The 27,786-nt window shown below is 40.5% G+C and overlaps 1 protein-coding gene across 2 annotated transcripts in view; it reads right to left on the reverse strand.

Moving 5' to 3' along the window:
* Window positions 1-27,786, reverse strand: part of LYN (LYN proto-oncogene, Src family tyrosine kinase) — a 34,268-nt gene that overhangs the window by 2,405 nt on the left and 4,077 nt on the right. For both annotated transcript variants that reach the window (XM_010582934.1, XM_010582933.1), the window contains exons 6-11: window positions 26,609-26,758; window positions 25,168-25,320; window positions 18,054-18,236; window positions 17,076-17,152; window positions 6,268-6,421; window positions 4,365-4,496 (exon numbers count right to left, since the gene is read on the reverse strand). In XM_010582934.1, coding sequence (XP_010581236.1) covers window positions 4,365-4,496; window positions 6,268-6,421; window positions 17,076-17,152; window positions 18,054-18,236; window positions 25,168-25,320; window positions 26,609-26,758 — 849 coding nt within the window. The remainder of the gene's footprint in view (window positions 1-4,364; window positions 4,497-6,267; window positions 6,422-17,075; window positions 17,153-18,053; window positions 18,237-25,167; window positions 25,321-26,608; window positions 26,759-27,786) is intronic.

Here is a 27,786-nt window from a genome sequence, read left to right on the forward strand (position 1 = left end):
CCCCCCACCTCCCCACCCCCCTTTTTTAAATCCTTGAGAGATTGGTTCACAGAACTATTTCAACACCTACTCTCAGAAGGTCAGCTATGCCAGGGCCAACAAAAAGGCTCACCACTTCCTACCCAGAAACCTGCCTTTCATCTTGTCCCTTCCTCTGCAAATCTTACACAGCCCAGTGGAGTAATTGTGCCAGGATTACCTTCTCCAGGACACAGACTCTAAGCTTTCTGTACTCTAATGAATGCTGTTTCTTCTGATGACTGGGCATGCAGGAAGCACCTGTGCTTCAGCCTAGATATTTGGTACCACCAGTGAAGACTTGCCCTTTTGTGAAGGCTATTCCAGACCCCACAGCCGCTGGCCGCTCCTCAGGCTCAATGCTCCACGTGGCGCAGTTCTGCCTAAGACTACAGTTTCTCATGGTTTTCTCAGGCAACTCGGCATCTGGTCAGATGCACACGTGACATTCACTGCTCCTGCATACACCAGTTCCCCAGCGGTGCGGGGAGAGCAGCTGCACTCTGCTGAGAGGAGGCAGGACGGGTCCTGCTCCGAGCAAGGTCAGCAGTGGAGATGCAGACGTGGTGCTCCCCCAAGGACTTGGTGACTGTGCAGCTCTGTTGCTGCAGACTGTGCGGATCTTGGTACGTGTTATCTTGACTACTAAACCTATGATTTAAGCCACTTGGCAGGTAAGGACACATGTGAATTACAACCAAATGACAACTTTATCTGTTATAATTACTTTGATTATTCAAGATGACTATCGTTCATATAGCTGACTTCAGTTCAAGCCTTTTGGCTTTAACCTATTCTAGAAATACCGTCAGCCATGTAATCTGAGTCTGGATCAGAGTGCTTACTTTGGGAACATCTTTTGTATTTTTAGTTCTCTTTGGAAGAAAGAGTGAAGTTTCCCTGAGCCAATACTGCACATGTGTGTAGAAAAAAAAAGTATTTTGAAGGCAGCAGTGGAATGGCATGTTGTCACAGAATAAGGAATCACTGCTATATAAAGACAAAATAAATATAGGAAGAAAGTCAATAAAGCATTTTATAAACAACAGTGATCTGACTGCTTGAGCTTAAAGAAATGAATTGTATACAGTGTATGCAGTAAAATAGTTATTCACGCTATGCAAAGTCTTAGTTAACTGTGTGCTTGCTACATGAGACTGCTGCTACTGGGCTTTTGTGCAGAAGGGGCTGATGCTGTGAGTTTAAGTACTGTGGAGTACAGGAAGTGCTTAGATCTAGTGTCTGCAGGACTGATGGTTACATTCTGAATGCCAAGGACAAAGCCTGTGTTTCAGCTAACCTGCAGGAAAACTATCTGTTAAATAACCCTCTAAGTTCACAAGACAAAAAGGAAAATACCTTTATCAGTATTCCATAATAAATACATCATGAACATACTTGCACATGTTTGGGGTTTTACTGAAAACAAAAAGGCTTACCTGTCTACCCCACAGTCTAAGCAGCATTCTCAAAATAGCTACTTGTTTAACATTTCCCTTTTTTTTAATTTTTATTTTTTTGTGGCTAGAGAATTACCTGTCTCACCATAGCTACATCCTAATCAATAAAAGAAATATATCCCACATGCATGTTTGTTACACCCTCTTAAATGCTAGCAAAGGACATTAGCTCTAAAGGTTTGGTGCATGTCTGTTAATTTATGCTGTGGTACCTGTGAAGTTTCACAGATAAAGACATATTTCCTTGCGTTAGAGCCCAGGAAATTATGTGAACACAGTGGTATGGAGGAAGAATCCCACTGTACAGAAAGTGGCCTATCTTGTAAAGACCAGCAGACATAATTGGAATGCATGTATGGATGTTGCCAGTGTTTGACATACTATATAATCACCTGGAAATTAGTTTTAACAACGATTTCAACTCATTTGACCAGAGATTCAGATACTTTTTTATATTTCAGAGGTAGTTCCTGAAACTATAGTCCCACTAATTGCTTTGAGTTTCTTAGGAAGAGAAACAGCTGTTGGAATTTAAGAACAAAGATCAGAAAAGCTCCAAATTTCTTGGCTGGAAATGCTTCTTACCAAGTTGCCCACCTAGATTTTCTTTACAGGTATTAACTACTTTCCAGTTTCAACTCAAACTGTTTTCATATGCAGCTTTACGCTGAATACTCCCTCGTTGCTGGAGCTGGTTAATAATTGAAAATAATGTTTTGAAGCATTCCCATTAGAACTGAAAAATCAATTTACCGTTTCTCTCCAGTGGCTGCTGGTTACAACCTATCACCAGGTTACTCTTGCCATGCTGGGGTAATTTGCCCAAACCTGTCACATCTCTTCAGGTAAAGTGAATTGGTCACCCATTTATTTTGCTGCCCTTCTGATTCTTCAGTATCAACTTTCAATGTAACAGGCTATTTCAATTTATACTTCTATTTAAAATAGACATATATCCCTCTTCCAATTTAATGCAAGCAATGCCTGCAAACTATTAAAATCTTCCTATATGCAGCCAAGAGGCTTCCGCCTCTACTTGCTGGTTGACAAATGAATGCACAGTGTATGGCCTATTTATGGTGCTCATAAAAATACTCCCATATTTAAAAAAAATATTGCCCAGAGTTCCCCTTGAAGGGATATTTTCCCACAGTAGTATAGCAGCACTGTGTCTGCTGTACAGATTGATTTTGTTCTTAAAATAAAAATATGATATGTTTTATGGAGGTAAAGAGAGAGCAGACTTAGCTGCAGAATGAAGTATTGGATTGGGTTTTGTATTTTTTGTAGTGCTGGTTTCCAGGTGAGCTCATAGGTTTGCTCAGGGAAGGACAATTTTCAAGGCATCCAGAAATAACCTTGTGAGCCCAGCTCAGCTTCAGGATACATAAGCACATGCTAATGGGGAAAAAAAGTATCCTGACCATGAGAAGGACTGTGCATTACTCGGCTGCACACAACTCCCATCTGATCCTTCCTGGGGACATGAGCAGTGTTTAGAATAACTTTGGGAGGACGTGCTACTCAGTCACATATTTTAGAGCCCTTACCTAAAAAACCAACCCAGAGCATATGTTTAAACACTTAGCTGTGCAAGCAGCCCTATCACCTCTTGAAGTTTAAGGGGGCTACTCTTGAGCTTAAGTAAGTGCTTTCCTGGACCGGAGCCTTACTGAGCAATGAGAATGTCTGGTTTGGCTCTACCTCTTATATGGAAAGTTGATATGTTCTTCCATAACATAGTGTAAAGTTGGCTGCCATCACCCCTTCCCCGCTGCCCGAGTCTCGTGGGAGGTCCGGTCTCCCTGTGCCCGGAGGCGTTGAGCCTACTGTCATTTCAGGGACTCGGGTCTGCCCCTTTGCCGTCTCTGGCAGTTCAGGATGCAGAATTCCAGCTGCTCAGTAAGTGGTGGTGAAAATGTTTTCACTGTTTAAACAGCAAGAGCTGCTGCACTGGAAGCACTGGGAAAGCTTTGCTTTGATGAAATATCTGCTCTCCCTTTACTGCCTGTAAACTGCAGGATCCTAAGGGTTCTTCTTAGAAGTTATTCCATCTATGAGATGTGCAGTACAGGTGAACGTGGCTGTACTTTCCCCATTTGCCCACAAGATAAGAGAATTTAGGTCAATTTTCCATAACCTCAGTAAGCTTAAATGAATGCAGTCTGCTGCCTGGAGTTAATCAGCTATGCCTGAGATGTGACAATTTTGCGTGCATAAAAATACCCTTCATCTCTGTGTGCTAGAAACATTAATATGTATTTTGTTTAACAGAAAGAAAAAGGAAACATGAAGCACATAACCACAGCTACCTAATGCAGCCATAATTGATGTACTCCTCTATGGTCTCATACCTGAACTGAATGGAACAACGAAGAGTAAATATTCCTAGCGGTATGACAGCACTGCTTTAGGGTCTGCTTTCATATTTGTTTAGATTAGCTAACACTGACAAATTATTACAGCCTATTTGCTTGTGAAAACATGCTTTCTTAGTACTTTCACATGTTAACAATATTAAAAACTCCAGCAGCTTACCCAGCACCATTAGAACTTGTAGCACCGCATCCTCGCTATGGGACTGTGTTGCTGACTGTAAAGCTGGGATCTGTGACAATGCAGCATTTGCTGCAGTTGTAACACCTTTCAAATATATAAAAATGACTATGTGTTCATGGTGCCATTAGTCTGTTTGCTAAAATTTACCACAGAGAGGCACGTGATTGACACATACGGTGACTATACATTTTCAAAGCAATAACATTACCTGCAAGACATTTTCCAAATCACTGCTGTCACTACTGTCAGATGCCAGCTCTTTCCCTGCATATTTTCTTTGCTTTTTAACACCAAAAACAGAGTAACGGTATAAACACATGCCCATACCTGGATAAGGAATCTTTCCATATGTAACGATTTCATACAGGAGAATCCCAAATGACCACACATCAGATTTAATAGTGAAAGATCCATAGTTAATTGCCTCTGGTGCTGTCCATTTAATAGGGAATTTTGCACCTAAAAAAAAGTAGTCTCAAATCAGTCAAAGGCAAATTTAAACACTCCATATCAAGTCACTAAAAGGTCTTAAACAACCTGCCTATGATACCCCTAAATTAGCAAAGTTACCAGCAACTCCTTCTGTCCAAGAGTTATCAGCAGAGATGTGCTGCAAAGTTGCATGTTGCCACACTGCGTGTTCTGTGTCAGAGGTGCAAATAAGATGGCGAAAGTTAGATTGCACCTTTTAACTCTTAGGTATGGTGAATTTTTGCTAAAATTATAGTCACCAATTTTCCTTCTGCCCAGTGGTGAGGCAGCAATCTTACAATTCCCACCACCTGGAACTTTGCAAGACTTTAAGTTTTCCTATTTGAAAGAAAGTCAGTCTAGCTTCAACATACGCTTTAACGCATTTCACATTCAGCCATAGATGCAAAAGCAGTAGCAAGTCACATCTTAAAAAGTCATATCCTAAAATACTGTCTTTCACATCTAATTAACTGATTCCAGAAAATCCCATATAAAAGCAAACTCCTTGCACTTAAATAAAGTTCCAGCAGCCTTTGTTGGGGAATATTACATTAGCTCTTCAGACAACGAAGAGTAATACAAGCAGATTCTCTCTATGCCCTTTTTAGCCTGCTTTATCATCCTGGCACAAAATACCAGGTAAGCTAGGAAACTTTTCTGAATGGCAGAAAACACATCAAAGAAACTCAGCATAAAGAATTTTTAACCTGAAAAGTTCATTTAATCAATATACAATGTCCAGAGCTAGCTAAAAACCACAGATATGCATTCTGTACCTCTGAAAACTGGTTAATCAGACCCTTCCCTGTGATCTACTGAATGAACTACTGTTACCCAGTGACTGCTGAATAGCTCATCTTCCTTTAATCTCAACCATAGTGCATTCTTCTCTTCCTTCCTCATACTTTAGTTCTTCCGCTCCTGTCCTACATTATCACAGTTTCCATCCAGACTGTGTGAAAATATGATGTACCGTCTTTAAAATGAGAGGGGGGAAAGCCAGCCAACAAACCTGCTCCGAAGTTACCCTAATGCAATCTGTGCACAGAGCCATAAATAAAAACTTTTCACTGCAGCAAACTGACTACGCACTTCTTGAAAGGATCCTTGACAACATTAGCAAAACACACATGGCAAACCCCAGACAAATATCTTTAATAGCATGATTTCCCCTCTTGCCAGTCCTGACCCTGCTGCGTTACCTCCCATCCGTGTGCTGAACAGGGACATGACCCAGCCCTCCAGTGTCCCTACACGTAGCAGCAATGCTGCTGAACATGCAGATCAATGCTGCAGGTTCTAAAGCAGCTTCAAAAGATGAGCAGTTCTGCTAAAGGTTTTCTTGTTACCAGCAACTACAACCCCTACAGCTCCTTCCTTTCCCTAAGTGAAAGGAGGTGCCTATGGCATTGAAGGATGTGAAGAGAAAATACCATATTTTCTTGGCATTTAATTCAGTGAGATGGAAGCTGTGCCTGTGCAATTAATTTGTTCACTTCAGAAAAACTTGCGTGCAGTTAAGTAGTCTCAATTGTCTTCATTCTTCAAATTTATTTAAAATAAACTTTTCAAAAAGCCTGGGGAACACAGAAAGGTTATTTGTTTCCTTATTCTATTTTCAAGTTGTTGGTATTAGAACGCTGCCTCTAGGAAGTTATCATGGCATTTTCTGTCCTTGGTGACCATATTATTGTTAGATATAGCCTCACTGCCTCCCAGAGGCAGAAGTTTTAAAGACAAAAATAAAAATACATACCTTCCCTTGCTGTATATTCGTTGTCTTCGATGACTCTCGCTAGTCCAAAATCAGCAATTTTGCACATCAGTAAGTCTGAAACCAGAACATTGGCTGCTCTCAAATCTCGGTGGATATAATTTTTTCTTTCTATGTATGCCATCCCTTCTGCAATCTGTAACCAAAGAAACAACTGGTTTGATATTTCAACGCCACACAACACCATCAGCAGGCCTGAGCTCTCTGTTCTTTCAAGGTATCAGCAAAGCTGCCTCCATTTATTCATTACCAGTATCTTCGGAGCATTTTTTAGATGGAAAGAAGGAAATGGTGACTACCATGGAAAACCTATGTGTAATCCAGTCCTGCAAAACTATACTTACAGTAGCAGCTTCAAAAGAATTGTTTGGGTGAATAACAGCTGGCAGGATTAGAGATATGTTTTAGAGACACTTCCTGAAACAAAATCTTAAAATGTTCCTAAGATTTCTACTAAAATATTCTCTTCCCCAAATTATTAACCAGTTTATTTTCCAAATACTAAGAAAATGGAAGAAATCAATAAGTTAAACAAGATACAGATGTTCTTTTAAGGACTGATGAAGCAACAGTGCAGAGAGAGTTAAGAAAACAACAACAACTTTCTATTTACCTGGACAATCAGGAAACAATTACTAAGGTAGGGCAAACAACTTTATCTTTATTTTCTTCTACAACAACATGTACCTGTTCATACATGAGGAGTGTTTGGCAACAGCCAGTTCTCAGATACTATCATACGTAAATTTAATTTGTATTTCAGCAGCCCAAATTAATTTCCAAACCAAATTAAAGATGACTAACGTCCTCAAAATATGCACTGGGGATGATTTTTTCAGTATTTGCCCAGACTACCTTCCCCCCCGTCCCCGAAGAAAAACATTTTACTTTTCAGACAGAAAAAAAGAAACTGAAATAATAGTTTCTAAACTCAGAGCAATAAAACTGCTATGTAGATCATATTCTGTCCAGAAGTTTAAGAGGAGCTAGGAAAACAGAAAAATAAACCCAGCGCTGGTGAGCTGTCAGTTTTTCTCTTCCTTGTGAGACTGTGGTGATGGGTCATTCCCGGGCAAGGCCTGCGGTCCAACCTGTGCCGCAGGTACCTCTCCAGGATGTCTGTGGGCGGGTGATGGACAGCTCGCTCTTGGCCATATGGTCTGGAGAATGCACAAGCTCTCAGATTTGCTAATGAAGCAGCAGTAAAGCAGGAAGGGTCCTTCTCCAGTGCCAGTCCCCAGCACACTCTTACACGGGCTCCTTCCTCCCCACCTCAGGAGAAGACAAGTGCATGGATCCCTTCTCAGCGCCAGAGATGCTCGTTTCAGCCGTGCAGTAAAGCAGGCAGGAGCACCTGACCAAACTTTAAGAAAACATTAACATGGCTTCTGCTTATCCATTTTTAAAAAGTCCCCAAGGGGAACTGCAAAGGCACACACTGCCACCACTTACAACACAAAACCACATGGTCTTCGTTCCTCTTTTTCAGTTTAGGCAATGGAAAAATAGAGCCTCTTGCCCTCCCACCTCCCTCCACTGCAAACCTCCTCTTACAAACCAATATATTCTTCAGAGCAGGGCGTTACGCTGCCCTTGTACAACGCAGGGGGGTTCTCACACTAAACCAGAAGGAAACTCCGATGATGAAGAGAATGAACACCTGCATTTCACATTTTCTAGAAATAAGTAAGACGTTTTATAATGAAGGAAGCAGCTACTAGTGAATAATTGCCTTATTCTCTCTTATAAGAGAGTCTTACTAGAGACTTACAGACAAAATAGAAGAGTCGTATTTGATTCAGAGCCCACTCTGCCTCTCTCTCCTCCCATGCCATTACTTGGGTTTGGGGAGGAGTGAGAGATAAAAGGGAAGGTTTTGCTGTAAGATCAATGCTGAGACTGGACTGCCCAGCTAGGCAGATACAACCAAAATGCAGACAGGCCCACTAATGTCACCAAAAATACATCAACCATCACAAAGGAATCAACTTTCCTCCTACTTCCCTGCACAGTTTTAACATTCGGGCGAACTGCTGGAGGGGAATGAAGAACCACTTCACAAAAAAGACTTTTGTGATGACAATATTTAGTTTCCAAGGCCAACCAAGCAAAGCCATTGGAAAGACCATTTTATTCGCTCTTATTTGTGCGAGACTCACTGAAGTCATCATCTGATTAGTCACAGATGAAGAATGTGACATCAAACAATTCATTATGCTTTCAGCAAATACAAACTACATTTCCATGAAATTCCAGGACAATGGTTTTGACTGCAGCGAATCAGAGAAAGTCAAAGAAGCCACGTACGTGCAAGCATTTGGGCATGCAAAAAATTCCTGAGTAGGAAAAGAATAATGGGCAAGGAATTTTGAATGGGAGAAGGAGGGGAAATACAGCAACTGGACAACTGAATTCACACATCTGGTCACGTTAAACATTTGCTTGTGGGAAAAGAAAAAAGAAAAGAGGATTTTTTGATCAAGGGAATGGGTGCCAGAGCCCATGTGATAACTCTTTATCATAAATTGCTGGGTTTTCATTGCCAAATGATATGTTAAAGGTAGAGAAATTCATGGGAACAAAAGAGAATTAAAGCCTTTTCCCCCCCTCTTTCAATGATCATTGGTACCTGTCAAGACTGTTCAGCTACATGTAACTACTACTCAGGAGTAGGATGGGAAAGCTAATTTGGACTTCTGGAATATGTTTTGTGGCCTTTAAGAGAGGATTCTGCCCATACTGCACAAGCATTACTACCAAGAAGGGTGCAGTTTCCCCTTTACCTTTAATGAACTACTGACACGCTTCTAGAAATACCCAAGTTAAATCCTTTTAAAAACAACCAACCAACAAATCTCTAAATACTAGGAACCCAGGGTAAGAATAGAAGAAAAGTCTTCTGGAAGAAATAAATCACTCCACAAGACAGCCTCTGCCCTGTAAATCTTCAGCTAAAAGTCATGCAAGAAAGGAATGACTTCGGAGCTGCAGTTCTGCAGACAGCTCTGTCACCCATTTGGGGCATCATTTCAGCTGGCAGTGCTCTTTCCTCTGTTTCTGCTCTTTCTAACTGTAAAACAGGGTAATTACTTGAGTTTCCGGAACACCTGTGGGTCATTTCACAAATAGGTATAAAACTCTTTCAAAATCCTGAAAGAAAATAGTAACAAAAGCATGGAGCAAACAGCGTTGCTTTGAAAACACGCGTTCCCTAGTTTCTGACCCATTTTTTGTAGCTTCTGAAGGTGTTTGGAGAAAGCAGCAAAAGCAGCAGAGGACTTTGAAGCAGGGAGGGGAGAACCTAATAAACCAGAGTTTCAGGAGAGGATACAGCACTTGGTCACAACTCACAGATTTCCTCGGTGAAACCTCACTGCTGACATTAAACAGCACATCAAAGGATGGACAGTTCTCTGCTTTTCCTTTTTTCAGAAGGTGAAATTCAGCTTCTGTTTTGTTTTGGTTTTTTTTGCTACAAAACCAGAGAACTTCTAGATTCCTTCATAGCTCCGTTTTTCAACTCAAAGGCATGTTTGATTTCAACTTCCATTCCAAGGTCTGATCCTCTTTTGCAGGAGTTATTTCAAACAAGCCATGTTTTACACATAGTTTGCAATGCTGTTTCTTCATGCAGAGAGTGGGTTATGGCAACAGTGTAATGGATTCTGCTTGCACATTTCTAGGCTGTATGTAATAATGTGGAACTGGAATACTAAAGAGTCCAGGTGGGTTTGCTTAAGGTCAACCTGATAGGATGTTTTTACATCATACCGATAATGTGCTATATCATGTTGAGAAAGAAAACCAAATGGCAGGGATCATGAAACAGAGTGGAATGAAAATGAAAGGGAATGAAAGAATGGCAAAATATGAATGTTGTTTTTTTTAATCAGGAAAGCAAGTTAAACAACCTGGAGGGCTGACAGGTGCAACCTCATGGGAAAAAAACATCTCAGGAACAACCACACCATCAAGAAAACAATTATAAGTGCAAGGGCAAATCATATTTGTTGTAGAGACAGTGCCTGATGAGAAAAATTTGGCCAAATCATACATGGTCAGAAATTACAACATATAAAAAAATACCCCAATATGACAGAATTCAGAGACCCCACCCACAAAAGTGCTACAAATAGTAAGTATAAGTAGGGGCGCATTAGTAACAGGATAAGACCAAGGAAAATATTCACATCAAACAGATGGAGAAGACTACATACAAATGCTACAGAGAAGTTTTTAAATACCTGCCTTTGCTTCAGTCTCTACTGAAAGGCCAAGGATGCACACGTGGTTAACATGAATTACAAAGGAGTAAGAACACAGGATGGAAAAGGGAAAGAACTGGGTTAGGACAGTTTAAGTGGATAGGAGTGGTTTATGAGACATGTGAAAACTGTCAGGAAATCCAAACTCACACATCCCCACTTACCTGCAAAGCAGGCAAACAAAACAGGGAAAAAAACATAAGTGATGAGTCAGTATTTAAAGTTGGCCTAGTTTTTTTTGGTTACAAATGAAGTCAACTCAGAGAAAAAACCAGAAGGGCATGACCTACAATTTCCAAAATACTGAAAAACAACTAGTCTAAGAACCTCTCCAATCCTCTCCTGCCCTATTTTAAACCAAAATCATGTAGAAACAATTACTTAGAGATGGTTTAGGTATACTTTTAAAAGATTTCCCTTTATGTTGGCAGATGGGGCTTTTTACTCTTTTCAGGACCCGATCCGTACTATAAAACTACACGTGAAACCGCAGACAGTAGAAGGCAGGGATTCGTGAATAAAGGCAGCTTCAAAATTCCCCTCTGTATGGCTGCTGCCTGTGAGGCAAGTGAAGCTGAACCACTGCGCCGGCTCCCTGGGGCCACACTGGGGCTGGGGTGCTGCCCCTGAGTCCAGCTGTGCACGGGCATCCCTCGTCCTTTGCTCCACAGGTGGGGGACAGTGGCCTCACAGCTGCTCACAGCTGCCCACCCGGGGTGCTCAGGCCCATGGCTCAGCGGGATGCTCCTGCCAAAGCAGGTAAAGCAGCCTGAAAACCAGACTGGAGATGAGGGCAAAGCACTTAACGGTGGGAGGGAGCATCCTGCTGCTGAATTTTAAGCACAGGAAATAATGGAGCACCTCCTGAGGTTCACACTGCCTTAAATTTGGCAATTCTTAGTTCCTAGGGAACAGCCTCACTAAAAACAGTCTGCAGTCTTGAAAAGTTTGAAGCAGACACATCTAATTGATCTGGACAGGGCTGTCTTTGGTCTGGGATTAACCAAAACCAGGTTCCTTTCAATAATGTCCAAATGCATAATAAAATAAAATACACTCCTTGATCACAGAGCTTTCAAAAAGGGAGTTCATCTTCACATGACTATTTGTCTATGAAGAGGGCGTAGACCCTTTATATCAGGCAACTGAAAACTGTTGAGAAAAAGTGACATTTTAATCTTCAAGTGATATATTAGTGTAACATCAATTTTCAGTTTGCAGCAGTGCTTATCCTAAAGGTGAAGTCAGGAAAGGCTGCAAAAACCTATTCCTCTTGCTCCAGTCAAACAGCTATGTAATCAAAGCAGACCCACAGGGGAAAAAAAAGGATTATTAAAGTAACGTATGTAATTATGCACTGGAATGTTAGAAGGTATCATTAAAAATGAAAGAAACCTGGAAAGGAATATGGCGAGACTGCAGTGGAAACCTCCCAATGCCAAATAAGAGTTAAAATTAATTCTGACTTAGGACTTTCCCCTCTCCTCTTAAAACAGATGGGAGAGAGGGATTAAAACACTGCATCAAAAATCTCTAGCAATTTTATTCTACGTTTATTGTTATTTTAATGGCATTGTAGCCTTAGAAGGCAGAAAGAAGATGATAAGAGTTGCCAATAAAGTTGTAGATCATAGAAGAATTAATGAAAGTATCAGTGCTGCATGGGAAAGAAGGAAGACTGGTTTTGTGACAAAGCTTTGACCAGTTTGAAAGGTATGATGTGAGTATGTTCAGTAACAACTGATATAATTTTCCTAACCACAGCCGCCATGCCTGTGTGTGCTACATGGTAGATAACGGATTTGCATAAGAAGCAGGAAGAGTTTAGACATGCAAAAAGTTCACCAAGTTTGCGTTGTACATTTTCAGCAGATCTCATCAAACAGAAGCAAGTACAGTTTCAAGAACACTGAAAGAAAGAATCGGGAGCTCTTTGGGTAAATTACCTCTGGGACAAGACAAAAACCAACTAGTAAAGCCCAGTTTGCTGCTCACTTTAGTGCTGAAGGAGCCAGGCCGTTGCTTGTGGGTGACCAAGGGAAAGGCAGGCAGTCTGCGCGTGGACAGTTTTGGCATTAGCAAGATTTGGCAGTGTAGCTCATGGATAAAACGATGAAATTCGTTTACACTCCAACTCGTAACTGGGAACCAACAGCTAAGAGAACCTTTGGGTTCCCTGGGCAGACAAGCAGAAGCCCCAGGAAGGGGAACCGCTTGTCAATTGTTTCAGCTAACGCCTGCCAGACACACAGCAGCTGCGAGACCGGCCGATGAGGTTGCTGTGCTGCTGACACACGCACCGGCAGTTGCCACGCAGGCAGGGAAGTGGGATCAGATTTTGCCTTCTCTGTGTTCCTAGCTGTTTCTGGCACGTCCGACATACTGACAATTCTGCAGACTTCTACAGGACATGCCACAGCTCTGCTCTCTACTAAAGCAGGTAGCATGTGCTTGAAGAGACATTTGCAAAACTCAGCTCCCTTTAAAACACACTCCTTTCAGAGACTTCTAGCATTCATCTCCTGTGGCCAAAATCAACTTTGCCAGGGCATAGCTGACACTAGATTTCTCCAGCCCCTACTCATATGCATTAATTAAAATACAAAAGAGAAACTTCAGCTCTTTCAGAGGGCAGATTGCTTTAGAAACCAAGCTGGACCACCTTCCTAGCAAGCATTTTCTTGCCATGTGTTCCACAAGCCTAATTTTGTAAACTGTGATTGTTAGTACAGCAAAAAAACCCTACAAAAATCTTGAATCCACAGCTGTCCACTAAAGTAGTCACTAGATGTAAGTGTAGAATCACAGAATCATAGAATGGTTTGGGTTGAGAGGGACCTTTCAAGGTCATCTAGTCCAACTCCCCTACAATGAGCAGGAAAGTCTTCAACTAGATTAGGTATCTCAGAGGCCCATCCAACCTGACCTTGAATGTTCCCAGGGATGGGGCATCTACCACCTCTCTGGGGAACCTGTTCCAATGCTTCATCACCCTCATCGTAAAACATTTCTTCCTTATATCTAGCCTGAATCTACCCTCTTTTAGTTTAAAACTATTACCCCTTGTCCTATCACTACAGGCCCTACGAAAAAGCCTGTCCCCAGTACTCAGCTATTGCTGTCAAAAATGGCAATCAGTGAGTGTGGATGTTAAGCTAACAAAGCAGCAAAATCAGTATAGCAGAGTAGGAGTATATTTCATTACTTGCTTGAAAAATGCTATCTTTTTAAAAGGTGTTTATTTCACCTGGGGGAGCAGTCCTTACTTTTCTTTTTGCAAAATCAGAATGTTTCACCCCTTGTAAATGCAGATTTCTTTCAAGACTACTCAAGCCAAAGGTGTTATGAAGTCAGGGAGTGGAGCACTGACAGCAGTCTGGCAATGGAAACACCAGCGTGCAGTGCTCTTCAACACCACTTGGAAAATTGGCTTCAGCTGGGGGTTTATGTTCAACTACCTGCACTACATTCTTCAGCTATCTGATAATTACAGAGACTATATCCCCGCCTCCCTTTCTCCCATTCCCAGTCCCTTCTTATCTGACAAGGCCATTGTAAGGTGGCAAAGGCCATTCCTCTGGATAAAAAGACAACATACTAAGTGGGACCACTTCTTGCCCATTTTCCTCCTGCTGCAATGCAAGTCCATCGGTAACATACCCTTCGGCAGTGGGTCGGGTTCTTTCAGCAATTTTTGTTGCAACAGATATCTTGTGTGCAGACATGTGGATGTGAGCGAGGCAGCTGTGTAGCATGGTTGGGAGCAGGTCAGCCTTGTGCAACATCACAGATGTATGAGAGGAAAAGTAAGCCAATCCTCATTTCTTGCCTTTTCAGTCTTTCTGAGAAGCTGGGATAGCCTGGTAAACTGCCTTGCCAGAGTGGTGTGATTAGACAGCCATGAAGAGCTCAAGTGTGTGTCCACCAAGGCAAAAAAAATATGCTTGATCTTATTTAAGTAGTTCACCATGAACTTCCTTCCATGCTTTTTTTTTTCCTTTAACCATTTTTTTTTTCTTTCTTAACATAGCTCTCCAAATTTCATTCCCCTTAGGCTGTACAGAGAGGTTAACATCACTGCTGTAAGAATAAATTAGGGTTCCATTTGTACAAACCAGAGTCATACCAAAAAATACTAGACACATTTTATGTTCTCCTTTTGTATACAGCCTACATTTTGGAAAAGTGTGATCCACAGGTCTGCAGTAAAATTACCATTACCTTAGCAGTAGGCTAACAGAGTTTGAAAATATTTTTTGTCTGTCTTTTGCCCTGAAGACCCATCAATTAACATTCAGACTGTCATAGCTAGAGAAGACCAGTGGAACATCTGTGGTGGTCAGAGGGAAATCTCTGGTCTGAGAACCACACGCAGCCTGCAAGTCTATACCACACAGTCTTGTTATTACCCAGTGGCATTAAGGGCTCTTTACAAATGTGGTCAAAAACCCCACAAACTCTTTCTGTAAGAAAAATGCCGGTGTCTCTGTTCCAAAGTTTTGTTTGAGCTGCAGTTAGAAATCCTCAGAGAGGCCTTCCTGAACACCCCTTTAAGATCACTCTGCAACGCAATGCACATCTCGCTCTCAGGAATTTCTGTCGGGAGTCTACATCCTATGTGACGAGAGGGACTTCTCGTACCACCTGTGCTGCACAAGGTCTTGGCCTCTGAGGCCGAGGACAGGAACTGGCTCTGAGAGGTTGCTGTCAGATCGGGGTGACAAGTGATGTCCATTTCAAGTGACTCAACCTTCAAGCTTTGTAAATGACAATTGCTGAGCCCTGTCATCTTGGAAGTGATTTACCCAAGTTGTACACAGTTAGAGTTGCTCTCTAGTTCATTAAGCTTTTTAAGCCTTAAATTTCTGAAAACACTTTATTCATTTAAAATGAACACAACATCCCTAACTCCAGTAAAAAGGCCTGCTATAAAACGACATGTGCTTTCCTCTCCACATCCTGGGTCTCTTTTCATATCACTGCTCACAGATGTTCTTCTCTCCCTTGAATTTTACACACTATTTTTGAAGCTACATTTTTTTTTCTGCCCACTGTTATTGACCTCTCCAGACCATGACCTTGGATCCAGTAGGTTTTCCACATTTATAAAGCTTTTGCTCCACTAAATTCTCAAGGACAAGTTACCCAAAGAGTTCAGAAAACTTAGAAAGCCTATAGCTACACTGAACCAACAATTACAGCAAAAACAGCTCCCGCATTGAATCTATGTTAAATAAAAATCTGTATTTAATATGTTGAACATCTATGTAACAATATGTGATCTATAATATACCATCGAACAGAATAGTTGCAGTTGGAAAGGACCTCCAACGACCACCTAGTTGAACTGCTTGACCGCTTCAGGCCACTCTAACCAGAAGCTAAATCATGTTATTAAGGGTATTGTCCAAATGCCTCTTGAACACTGCCAGGCTTGGGGCATCTACCACCTCTCTAGGAAGCCTGTTCCAGTGTGTAACTACCCTCTCGGTAAAGAAATGTTCCCTAATACCTAATCTTATATTTATTTATATAGCAATACTTATATAAAACAGTTATATAATAATCTTATAGTGATTTTTTTTTTTATAAATCCCTAATGTTTTATTACTTCTTTTTAAAGTTTTCTCATCTTTCCTCATGAATTGTAACAAGTCAGTGTAATAGGGTACAACAGTCTGTAAATTCTAATGCAGAATAAAAAGACCAAAAGGTTGGTGAAACAATAACCTACCAGAAATGCCTTCATTACCTAGTAGTAACATGAACTACAACTTGCAAAAGTGCTGTTCTTACTCTATTTTCTTACATGCCTCCCTGGACATCTAATGCTGGTAACTGTCCGAGACGAAACACTGGGGTCCAGGCACCTTTGATTCAGGCTTTGACACACAAATCACCCTGGGGTGTCTCTCTACAGTTTTTGTTTATGACATGGCATAGCTTGTATAATACTTTTGAAACAATCATCATGGTTCATCAATCAGATACTAGTACCTGAAACATCATTTGATTGGATTTCATTTATTTCACTGTAATTTACATAGGAATTTGAAACCGACAATAGTCTGTTGAGGTTAACAGAGAAGTTTGACAAATGGACCTAACTTAAGAAGTAAACATGAGATGTTTGTTAACACTGAAGGAATCTGATAAGCACAAACTCACAAACTTGTACTTACACTTTCAACTCACAGCTGCTCAAAGTGAAAACCGCTTTTCCATGAAGGTAAGCGGCTGCGTACCACTGCCATCCAGGCAGGGTACCACTGCCATCCAAGCAGGTCACCAGCAGCATCTAAAAGCTAAGCCTAACTTCACATATTCCCTTTGAAACATCTTTTACCTATTCCCTCCTTTCAAGTAGCCTTACTTACTCAGACCAAAACTTATTTGAAAATTAAATTCCTTTTTAGTGAAAAAAAAAAAAAAGAAAAGAAAATTAGGATAAAGTTGCCCAGCATGAGTTTTGGACTCAGAGAGAAATAAATCCCCTTAATTTTGAGCATATTTCTTAAAATTTACCTGAGCAGAGAAGTCAATTAGCTTTGGAAGCAACAATTTACTTCCTTCATCACTCTTCAGAAAATCCAGCAAGCTTCCTGTGACAACAAAGAAAGATTAAGTCAGTGCAGCTTATTACCAAAATAAAGGTCACACCAGGTCCTCAATTTTCTGGATCACAAAATTTTTGCAGTGAAGTGTTTTGATGTATTTTCAAGTTGACTACAGTAAGCCGGTCTCTTTACATGTACAATATGTCAGGTATCAAAGCTTTGCAGTTTTCATGGGTGTGGAAAACTCCCATCACACCAGTTCAGTGGTGTTGAGTTTGGTTAAGTACCCTAGTCTGCCAGCTATCAGGAAAGCTGTCTAGGAGAATCACACATATTAATCGTTTCCAAGTCATAAAGAATAAGTGGCTCAACACTTGTTTATGAAGTTACCAGCAGAATTCCTTGAAAATGGAACAAACTAATTAAAAATACCACCCAAGACAATCTGAGAAAGACGCCTCACTTACTTTGTATAGTAATGCTCTAATAAAGGTTGTCCTTTTCTAGTAGTGCAGTGATCCTTGCAGGACCACTCATCACTCACCTTGCTACACACATATTTATCAATTCAAGGGCCACATAAGGCAAATTCTAAGGTTTGTTTTAATTGCCTTGCTATGACACCAGACACAAAAGCTAGGTAGGGAGCCCAAAGGAACCAGAGCTATTTGGGGGTTATGTTCTACATCTGAAAATTAAAGATGCTATATTTAAGAAAACTGTAAAAAGCTTATTTCACAAATGAAGCAAAGAATCATAAAATTAAAACCTCAGCCCTCCTCTAGGATAGATGCTCCTTCACTTTATATCAGAGCATTCAAAAGAATAATGCTAAAATCCCAAGCTTTCATTTTTTATTCCTTCCTTTTTAAAGAAAGGTCACTAATTTAGGAGAAGCAGAAGAGTTTCCTAAAACACTGCTTTGCAGATCCAATGTTGTTCTCACCTTTTGCCATGAATTCTGTTATAATATAAATAGGTTCTTCTTTGGTCACTACAGCATAAAGCCTAACGAGCTTATCATGCTGAAGTGTTTTCATGAGGTTGGCTTCCTCCAGAAAGGCTTGCACAGACATCGTTCCAGGCTTCAGAGTCTTCACAGCCACTTTCGTACTGTTATGATAGTAACCTAAAAGGTGGGAATACAATCAGTGCACTTGAAGTCACTCTGCGCTGCACAGCACCCCGACTAGTAGGAATTTGTAAAGCAGGTGAGGTTGGATTCCAGTAATAGCTAAGAGCCTGAGAGCAAATGCCAGATGTAGCACAAATATTTATGCTAGAATTCTTTTTTATTTTGCAGCTGATACAATATTGCAGTGAAAAATAATCCATTCCCTATTTTTAGAAATAATTTATCTGAAAAAAAAAAATTAAAGAAAGCAAATTATCTTCATACCAAGTTTTCATTTACAAGTAGCCCATAAAATGTTCAAACAGTCAAGAAATGTTTTAATGAATGTCTATGTAAACTGTCTCAGAATCTAATAGAGTCCATGGATTGCTTGCAAGATTCTGGAGCATTTTTAAATGCCATGATTATAACCATTTTATGCATGCTAGTCTCATGCTTATAATCCCTTCTGTAACCCTCAGTGCTCAAAACAGAGCATTACGGGAAAGTGCAGTCGAATGAGCGTTCTCATGACCAACAAAGATATGCTGCCAGGATTGCAATCCTGCAGTGTTCAGAACAAGATTTCAAACGTGATAACTTCTTATCACGTAGCCCATGCCAAGAGTGGAATAGACTGTGGTTGTTTCATTTCTCTGTTTATCAAACCTTCTAATGTAATATTCTAATTGTATCAAAAGCAAAGTAAAGAGAAAAGCACTGAATTATTTTCTGCTTTAATGTTTTCCAAACATTAAATAAATGTTAAAATAGCATTAAAAAAACAATAGAGTAGCAAGTACTGCTCCTAAAGTTTATCTATCTTGTGAAGTCATCTAATTTGAAAAAGAAAAGAAGGCACAGAGAGAGAGAGGGATATAAATACAACCTCTCCCTAACATTTCACATTTACAGAATGCTTCAGTAATATCAAACCCCAGCCTTTTGTCCCCCACCATACCCATTTCAACATCGCAAAATTTCTCGGAAGAGGTAAACTTTCATGACTCAATGAAATAGCCTCATTTCCTTATTCAGCAACAATCCAGTGAGTATTACCACAATGGATACACTTCTAAACTGGAGTCCACAATTTCCTTATACTATTTATCATCTTAACATAGGAAATCAGTGGCAAAGCAAGGAACTAATTTCCAGATCTTAAGTGATTGCTCTAACCACTGGGTCTTCCATCACCTTTCTTAAAGAAGGATCATCACCTGAGGAAAACCACTATGTCTATTACAAATTATTCACCTCCATGATTATTAAATATATTTTTCCAACCACGGTCAGGTCAAAGCATAACAGTGATATGCCTCTGGATGATCTAATAATAAGAAATTACAACTACAGGTCAAATTCTGCTGTTAAAGCTCAGGTATACAATTTATATTCATCACAAAACCGGATGTTAAATACCTCTCTCTCTGCTTAAGAAGAAGAAAGCTTATTTGTATTGTTTCTACTATTCCACCACTAGCAGAGCACTAGTATCATTCCCAACTTGTTGACTACTCTACTGAACATACTAATTATCATTATTTCTGTGAAGCAATTGTGACCAACACACTTAACATTTTAACTTTGTAACAGTATTTTACATTCACTAAAGAGATCCACCAAACTACATTTCTCCGTACAGAAAGTTTGTGTTACTAACAACACCTCACCCATACTGAGGTTTTCTGCAGGAAAACAGTCTACCCTGACCCTCTGGTGGTAACACACAAAGCAAAGTAGCTGATGAGAGCACTAGAGATAATTGATCCTGATCTCTCTCATGTTCATATATTTCATCAGGTATCGGGAAGGATGGGACACCAAAACACTGAGGAAAGGTGGTCATGAACTCTATGATCATACACAACGCCATCTGTAAAAAATGGACCCTTGATACTTTGGCAAAACTGGAATTTGTCACCTCTCTTGCCCACCCATTACCACCAAAACCAGCGTTAGTTTGATTTGGGCTGAGGACCACATCAGATCTAGAGCAGGTAGCATCTTTTTAGTATGCGTCTGTACCAACCCAGTTTAACAAAGTCCTAGTCCTCATGCCAGGTCACTTATCATTACTGTGAGAAACTCTGTGGTAGTTTCCATAATGATCGTCTGCTTTGTAGGCACATTTTCACTGTACAGGTAAGAAAATGCAGCCTTTGTGCAGGTGGAGGGAAAATTAGTGACCTCAAAGCTCTTCAGATAGTGACAGCACATTTAATGCTCAATCTGCATCACAGAAGCATTCCAGTGATGCACAGGGAGCTGTGGGAAGGGGTGGCTACAGCACTGCATCACACCCACTTTGTACAGTACCTGGGGCTCTGAAGCCTTTGCTAACATCTGCCTTGGCTGAACTGAACCTGGCTCCAGGTGTAAACCGAGCACTTGCTCTGTCATGGTATTCCTTGCCATATGATATGAATGAACATATGGTCAGTTTGCTGCCTGAACATGAATTCAAAAAGATAGGTAAGCAATGAAATTCTTGCTTACATCTAGAACACCTGACATAAAATTTGGATTCTTTGTAACTAACATTCAGCTCATGTATGTACTGTAAAAATCCATTTCTGATACTGATGGGATGTACCAGCAAGTTTTCTTGGTTCATTTTAGATGCCTTTTATTTTAATAACAGTGTTTCTGTGGTATGATTTACTCTGATTTTTCTAACAGCTGCATAAGAAAATACACATCCAAAATGCATATTACTTATACTCTAATTTGGGGGTTACCAAATGAGAGAATCTTTTACACATGAGATGCAAGCAAAATTAATGCTTGTCTCATTAATAAAACACACTATAATGGCTCCATTTGCCTTGTTAACTTTTTTCTTAGCCCTGCTTGAGAATTCTCTTCATGGATTATTAATACCATAGAGCATTATGGTTCACATCATATCAGTGCACACTACGAACAAAAATGCATAAAACATAGACCCTACTTTTGCAGTGCTACTCTGGTTCATCAACATCACTAAAGCAGCTGCCCAGATGCACTGAACTCCATGGTCAAAACCCCTGTCATCTCATGGCAGGAAGCAAGTCTCTCCGCAGTTTAGACGTCTGTTAAAAATTAAATGTGATACAAGCAATAGTATGCAAGTCTGAGGAATGTGAGGATGTCTTACAGAGAGCGCCATGATGTTCCCTACATGTTAGAATAGATTTCCCCCAAAATGGTTAGTGTTTCAGGTATTTATTTTGGAGTTGATTATGATTATTTTGACAGAGTAGTATCTTGGACAGCCAGGTTGCCCCCAGATTCTTGCATGGGCTTAACCAGGCCAAGCTGTGATACGAATTTATAACAGACAATAATGAGGTTGAGCCTACTGTTTCTGACCAGATCTCCAGGACTGAAGATGAACAACTTTGTGAACAAGCCTGCAAGATCCAGCTTTCTCCTTCCTCTGCTTTCGCAGTAATTCCCTGCAAGCTTATACTGGGAACAATTTCTTTGAGCTCTGGAGGTATGACACTGTTAGAAGCCAGATAATGTCTCAGGCCATTACGATTGCAGGAGGTACTGGGGAAGAAACCGAGGAACAGCGGCTTCTCTCACCCTATTGCATGTCAGCACATCACTCCTCCTTCACCAACTACAGCCATCTCTCAGCTGAAGAACAGAGGAATGCAACAGTAGCTCCATCTCTAGCTCATCTCCATACAGCCCATTAAACGTGAAGACAGAAAGCACAGGCTGCAGCTTTCTAACCGCTTCCATGGTGCGGTGCATATAAAATGTGAACACAACTCTGCCATGCTGTTTTCATCTATCATGTCCACACAGATGGTGCCCGAAACACACACATAAACACTAACTTTGTAGCCTAAAACCAGAAAGTCTTTGTAAAATGTATAAAATTACACATAGCTGTAATGAAGAAAGAAATTAAATGCACTTGCAGCGATAGACAAAACTGGGAAATTGACAGTCCTTTATAGCAAGTTTTCTCTGTGTAAAAAACCCTTCAGAGTTGGAGGAGATTCACCTGCCCGCTTCGTAAGTGACAAAGATTCTCTGCACTGGTCACACAGGAGCACAGCTGAGTGCTTGGGGGATACTGGGATCTGCTTTTTGTCCCTAGGGTTTTCTTAGTCCTCCCACAACATAAGCTAACTCCCTCCAAAATGTGCAAGAGGAAGATGTCGACTTGGAATCCCAAAGAGTACTTAGGCACAAACTAAAAAGAAAAGACTATAAAAGATATGCTGGCATATATTCACATTGCAGTAACAGTGTTATCTCTATCTTCCCATATATCACAGAATCACAGAATGGCTGATGTTGGAAGGGACCTCTGCAGGACATCTGGTCCAACCCCTCTGCTCAAGCCGGGCCACCTAGAGCCAGCTGCCCAGGACCATGTCCAGACAGCTTTTGAATATCTCCAAGGATGGAGACTCCACTGCCTCTGTGGGCAACCTGTGCTGGTGCTCGGTCACTCACACACAGTGTTTCCTGATGTCCAGAGGGAACCTCCCAGGTTTCAGTTTGTGCCTGTTGCCTCTGGTCCTGTCACTGGGCACCACCGAGAAGAGCCTGGCTCCATCCTCTTTGTGCCCTCCCTTCAGGTATTTACATACATTGATGAGATCCCTCCGAGCCTGCTCTTCTCCAGGCTGAATGGTCCCAGCTCTCTCAGTCTTTCCTCACAGGAGAGATGCTCCAGTCTCTTCATCATCTCTGTGGGCCTATGCTGGCCTCTCTCCCGTAGCTCTGTTTCTCTCTTTACTGTGGAGCCCAGTTCCTCTGAATAGGACACTGTTCCCTCAAAAATCACAATTCTAAGTACCCTTTATCAAGAAGAAATTTATTTAGTAATTAAACCATGGGACAATATTTCTCTCTAATTCACACTATGGCTGAAAAATAATGTTGTTCTAGATGAGGAGAAAGTGTAACAACTAGCTCTCTAAACAGGAGAGCATAACAACTAGGTTATTTCTCAGTACCTCTACATAACTCCTGAAGTCCCTGGTTGATCATTACGATACACAGTGTTTGTTGATACCCTGCACCACACAGGTGACCTAATACATCTTTTCCAGCTTGAACTTCCTTGGTTCTAAGATTAAGCATGCTCCTGATCTGAGAGGACCTGAGCCATGCAAATCAACTTCTCTCACTTCAGAAAGGAAGCAGAGAAGAGGAAACAGCCATCGCTTTCACAGTAGATTAATTTTTCTCACAGTGCAGCAATTCAGATGCAGAGGTTAGGCCCAATTTAGATGTTAAAATAATGACACAAACAAGAGGAAACATCTTGACCCAGAAACACCCTTTTAAAGTTTTATGCCTTTGTGTGCGCGTGTGCAGCAGTAATCACTTCCCAAAATGATCTACATTTTCAAGCAGGTGATTACCTTCTGCTGCAAAGTCTTTCATAGCGTTTCAGTGTCAGTTAAACATTTCTTGCCCTGCTTTATTAGAAAAAACTCCACAATGGTTGACACTTGTCTTAACTAGTATGTAAATTGTCGCTCATGTATATCATAGCTAGAGGGTTTCTTAAGCCTTTTCTCGTGAAGGCAGATAAAAGGCTGAATTTGGCTGTATTATATTATACAGATGTGTTGCTTACAATTTTTACATGATTTATATCAAAAGATTGCACCTATGACTGGATTAGAGCTTTCTGATTGACACTGTAGTGTGTGTGGAATTTGCGACTCAAAAAGAACCACTCTCTGCTTTACTTTTCTAAATGAAAGTATCTCTTCAAAGCAATGACATTCCTGTCATACTGCCACACTCCCATGGGTCATCCAAGCTCCCTTCATAGCTTAGTGGCTTCTAGTAAGCTTTAGGATGCACTTTTAAGTTGCTCAGAAATGCCCTGCTTATAGAATCTTGCTTAATCATCATCTGATCTATTATTATTATAACCGTAACAATTTTATTACTATTTAAATATAATGTCCAAAAAGGAGACTCTGCGAAGAGCTAAGAGAATGATTTGCCCTGAAAAAGCATCCTAATGAAGACTTGGGGAGGAAGGTATATCTTACCTCAAATAAGAAGGTAACTGGTAACAAATGTGTAAGTAATGAATAGTAGGCAGAACATGCAATATGGAACACAAAAGAATACTCAGATGTCTGAATAAGCAACATTTCAAAAGCAAAAAGATTACATAATTTTTATAGACCGTGATCAGATACTGGTCATAGCCCCTCGCCACAGGAAGTCACTGAGGCTGGGAAAATATTGTTTATAAGCAAACAAAGCTAATTATGGTTACAATAACTAATGCTATCATTTTTTGCCAGGTATATATTAACTTTTACAACTTGTAAGTCTTATGACACTTTAATTATTGGGGACTTGCATGATAATTCAAGGTAGGGGGTGATCAATCTCTAATTTTCTTACAACATAAGTCATGCACTTTCTAAGCAGCAAGCTGGCAGACAATAATCTTGGATTAAGTGTCCCCTTTTTTCATCCAGTGCGGCAGTCCCATGCATTACATTGTAGTGTCTTCTTTACCAAGAGACAATGAAAACCCCATACATAATTCACTAAAAGACATTATTTTTTTTCATATCATGTTCTTTACCACTTTCGAACTTGAAACAAAGTTCTGAGAGGCCCACCAATTTTGAGAATCGAGAGTCACATCTTACTATAACCTTCTACTTCCCTCACAAAACACAACCAAAAAACCCCTTACTGTCTTTGCCCTTCTAAATTACAATGCTTATTCACTATTTTTTTCTTTTAAAAGACACCAAAGGATTTGTTCCACATCTCTGTCAGGTATCTTCCCCCTCACAAACCCTCTCTCCTCACAAGAAGGTATATGCTGGGCCTGATTTTGCTGTTTTACAAGTATATTGGACCAGGCTCATGTCCACTGTTTTTCTGAATGACTCTGAAATGACACTTCTTTCAGCAGATTTAAATATTTGTTTCAAAGGAATAAACTTACCCATCCAGACTTCTCCAAACTGACCAGCTCCAAGTTTCTTTACTAATTTAATCGATTCCCGTGGAATTTCCCATGCATCTTTATCCCACGGTTTTTGAGGCTTGGGACTAATACACGCTTTTTCCAACCTTCTGCATAAGCCATCTGATTGCTCTGGTTTTTAAAGGAAAAACAAAATACAAAATCCGTTACACTTCTGCGCCTCATGACTTGAGACAAACATTACTTAACTGAAAGTTAGCACTAACCAACTCAAAATAACGTCCAAAATAATCAGATGCTTTGATGAAAATGTAACCTTTCTGGTGCTTTCACATAACTTTAAGAGCCTCTGAACTGAAATTTGGTATTAAGAGACAAATCTAATAAAGTGTCACATGCTTCTGGTTATCATCAGATTATTAAGGGGTTTTAGTACAATTTGTATCAAATAATGCAATAGAAGATCTGATTACTGACAGTATGTTGATGAAGATACACACTGGAGTCAGGCTGGGGACCTGTATTCTGAATTTGTCATTAAATTTTCTTGCAGTATGGTTTCAGACACATGTGCATGCAAGCATAAGCAGGTCACCATTATTTTTCCTCCAGACACTGACCAGCTATAATTTTTATACAGATGTCAAATAATTCTCAGGTTTTCCAGCTGTGCCAATGAATTACCACACATGTCTAACAACTCAGAGTACATCTCATGGCCAAGTCCTCAGTGTGGCTTTGAAAAATCACTATGTGATTTTCTGTTCTACATTTTTCGTCTTCTCTGTCTTCCCACTTACAAGACTAAAAAAATCCATAATTTTGAGATATCCACCAGGAGATTATGCAGAATGAAGTCACTTTTGTAGCTAAAACATAGGTAGAAACTTGACCTTCCCCCCCCCCAGCCCCCCCCCCCCTTTTTAGTAATAAATGTATACATTCTATGTGGGTGCAACTTTCTTTCTTTGAAGTCAATGGAATTTTACTTCCTTCAAAATACCATTGACAACTAATAAATAAATAAATAAATTTATAGGAAAAATAAAAATTATTCCACACTCAACACCAGATACAAGAAGACATTCACAAGCCTGCACATATTTCTGCTAATTGTGAATACAAATGTACTCTCAAATACAGAATTAATTTATTTACAATGCAGGCAATTCTTACTAAAGTGTCACATCATTGTAACTTTGATGACTTGTTTTATAAAGCTATTATTTATTTCACAATGGTATGCCACAGAGCAAGCAGCATTAGGTCTGATCATGATAACAATGTTACTTGAGTTCCAACCAGTTTTACTTTATCTTTGATAGCATGCATGCCTGGGTTATTTAGGAAAAAAAAAAAAGATGAAAAGGTTTGAAACAAAACAAAAAAGCATTTCTTTTCCTTCACAGGCAATAATGGCTGTATTCTATTAAGTAATTCACTAACTGATTTAACTTACTTTGATAATGTTTGATCATATCATTGATGTTGGGAAAAGTTATTCTTGGAGAGATGTAAAATCCTCCATTGTCTAGACTTCTAATTTTGTAGTGCTTAATAACATCGCCATGCTGTGGATCATAGTCTCTTATGGAGAGGGAATAGCTGCCTGTGGATAAAGAAAGAATGATCATTATCAGATAGCAAAAGTCTACAGTGTCCACGCATATACAGTTGAGCCTAACAAAATTACCTTTTTGTCTGTTTTTCTTTTTACTCCCTTATTTCCTCAAAAAGCATTTTGCAATCAGCAGGAGGAAGTTAACCAATAGCCAGCCCTGAACTGGTCACCAAGATGCTTACAGTCACACTTTCTTTTTCAATCTTATTCAACAAACTCAGCAGTTCCATAATCCAGGCAGCTCCACGTCCAATGCCCACTTCTGTGGAAAGTCCCCCCAGCTTGAGTGGAACTGGCTGGGAAAGCCAGGCCAGGGCTGTCACATTCCTCAGGCAGAAGCTGAAATTTGGAGATCAGCATTTTGGAAGAGGAACACACTGGATGTCACGGGCCAGCTAGCAAAAGGATAGTTTGGAGATGGCTTGAGGCATACAGGAGGGAGAGCAGATCTGTTAGTCCTAGGGAGCCTCACCTCAGCTGGAATTTAAGATGGAGCACCAGAGCATCTGCCCATAAGTACAGAGCTCTTCACTTCTTAGAATCATAGAATCATTTAGGTTGGAAAAGACCTTCAAGATCATCAAGTCCAACCATTAACCATGCCCACTAAACCATGTCCTGAAGTACCTCGTCCACTCGCTTTTTGAATATCTCCAGGGATGGTGACTCAACCACTTCCCTGGGCAGCCTATTCCAATGTTTGACAACCCTCTCAGTAAAAATTTTTTTCCTAATATCTAACCTAAATCTCCCCTGGCGCAACTTGAGGCCATTTCCTCTTGTCCTATCTCCAGCCACCTGACAGAAGAGACTGACACCCACCTCACTACAACCTCCTTTCAGGCAGTTGTAGAGAGCAATAAGGTCTCCCCTCAGCCTCCTTTTCTCCAGGCTAAACAACCCCAGTTCCCTCAGCCGCTCCTCATAAGACTTGTGCTCCAGGCCCCTCACCAACTTGGTTGCCCTTCTCTGGACATTCTCCAGCACCTCAATGTCTTTCCTGCAGTGAGGGGCCC

The sequence above is a fragment of the Haliaeetus leucocephalus genome, unplaced genomic scaffold, assembly GCF_000737465.1.
Source record: "Haliaeetus leucocephalus isolate CR32 unplaced genomic scaffold, Haliaeetus_leucocephalus-4.0 Scaffold858, whole genome shotgun sequence".
In the NCBI taxonomy this organism is placed as follows: domain Eukaryota; kingdom Metazoa; phylum Chordata; class Aves; order Accipitriformes; family Accipitridae; genus Haliaeetus; species Haliaeetus leucocephalus.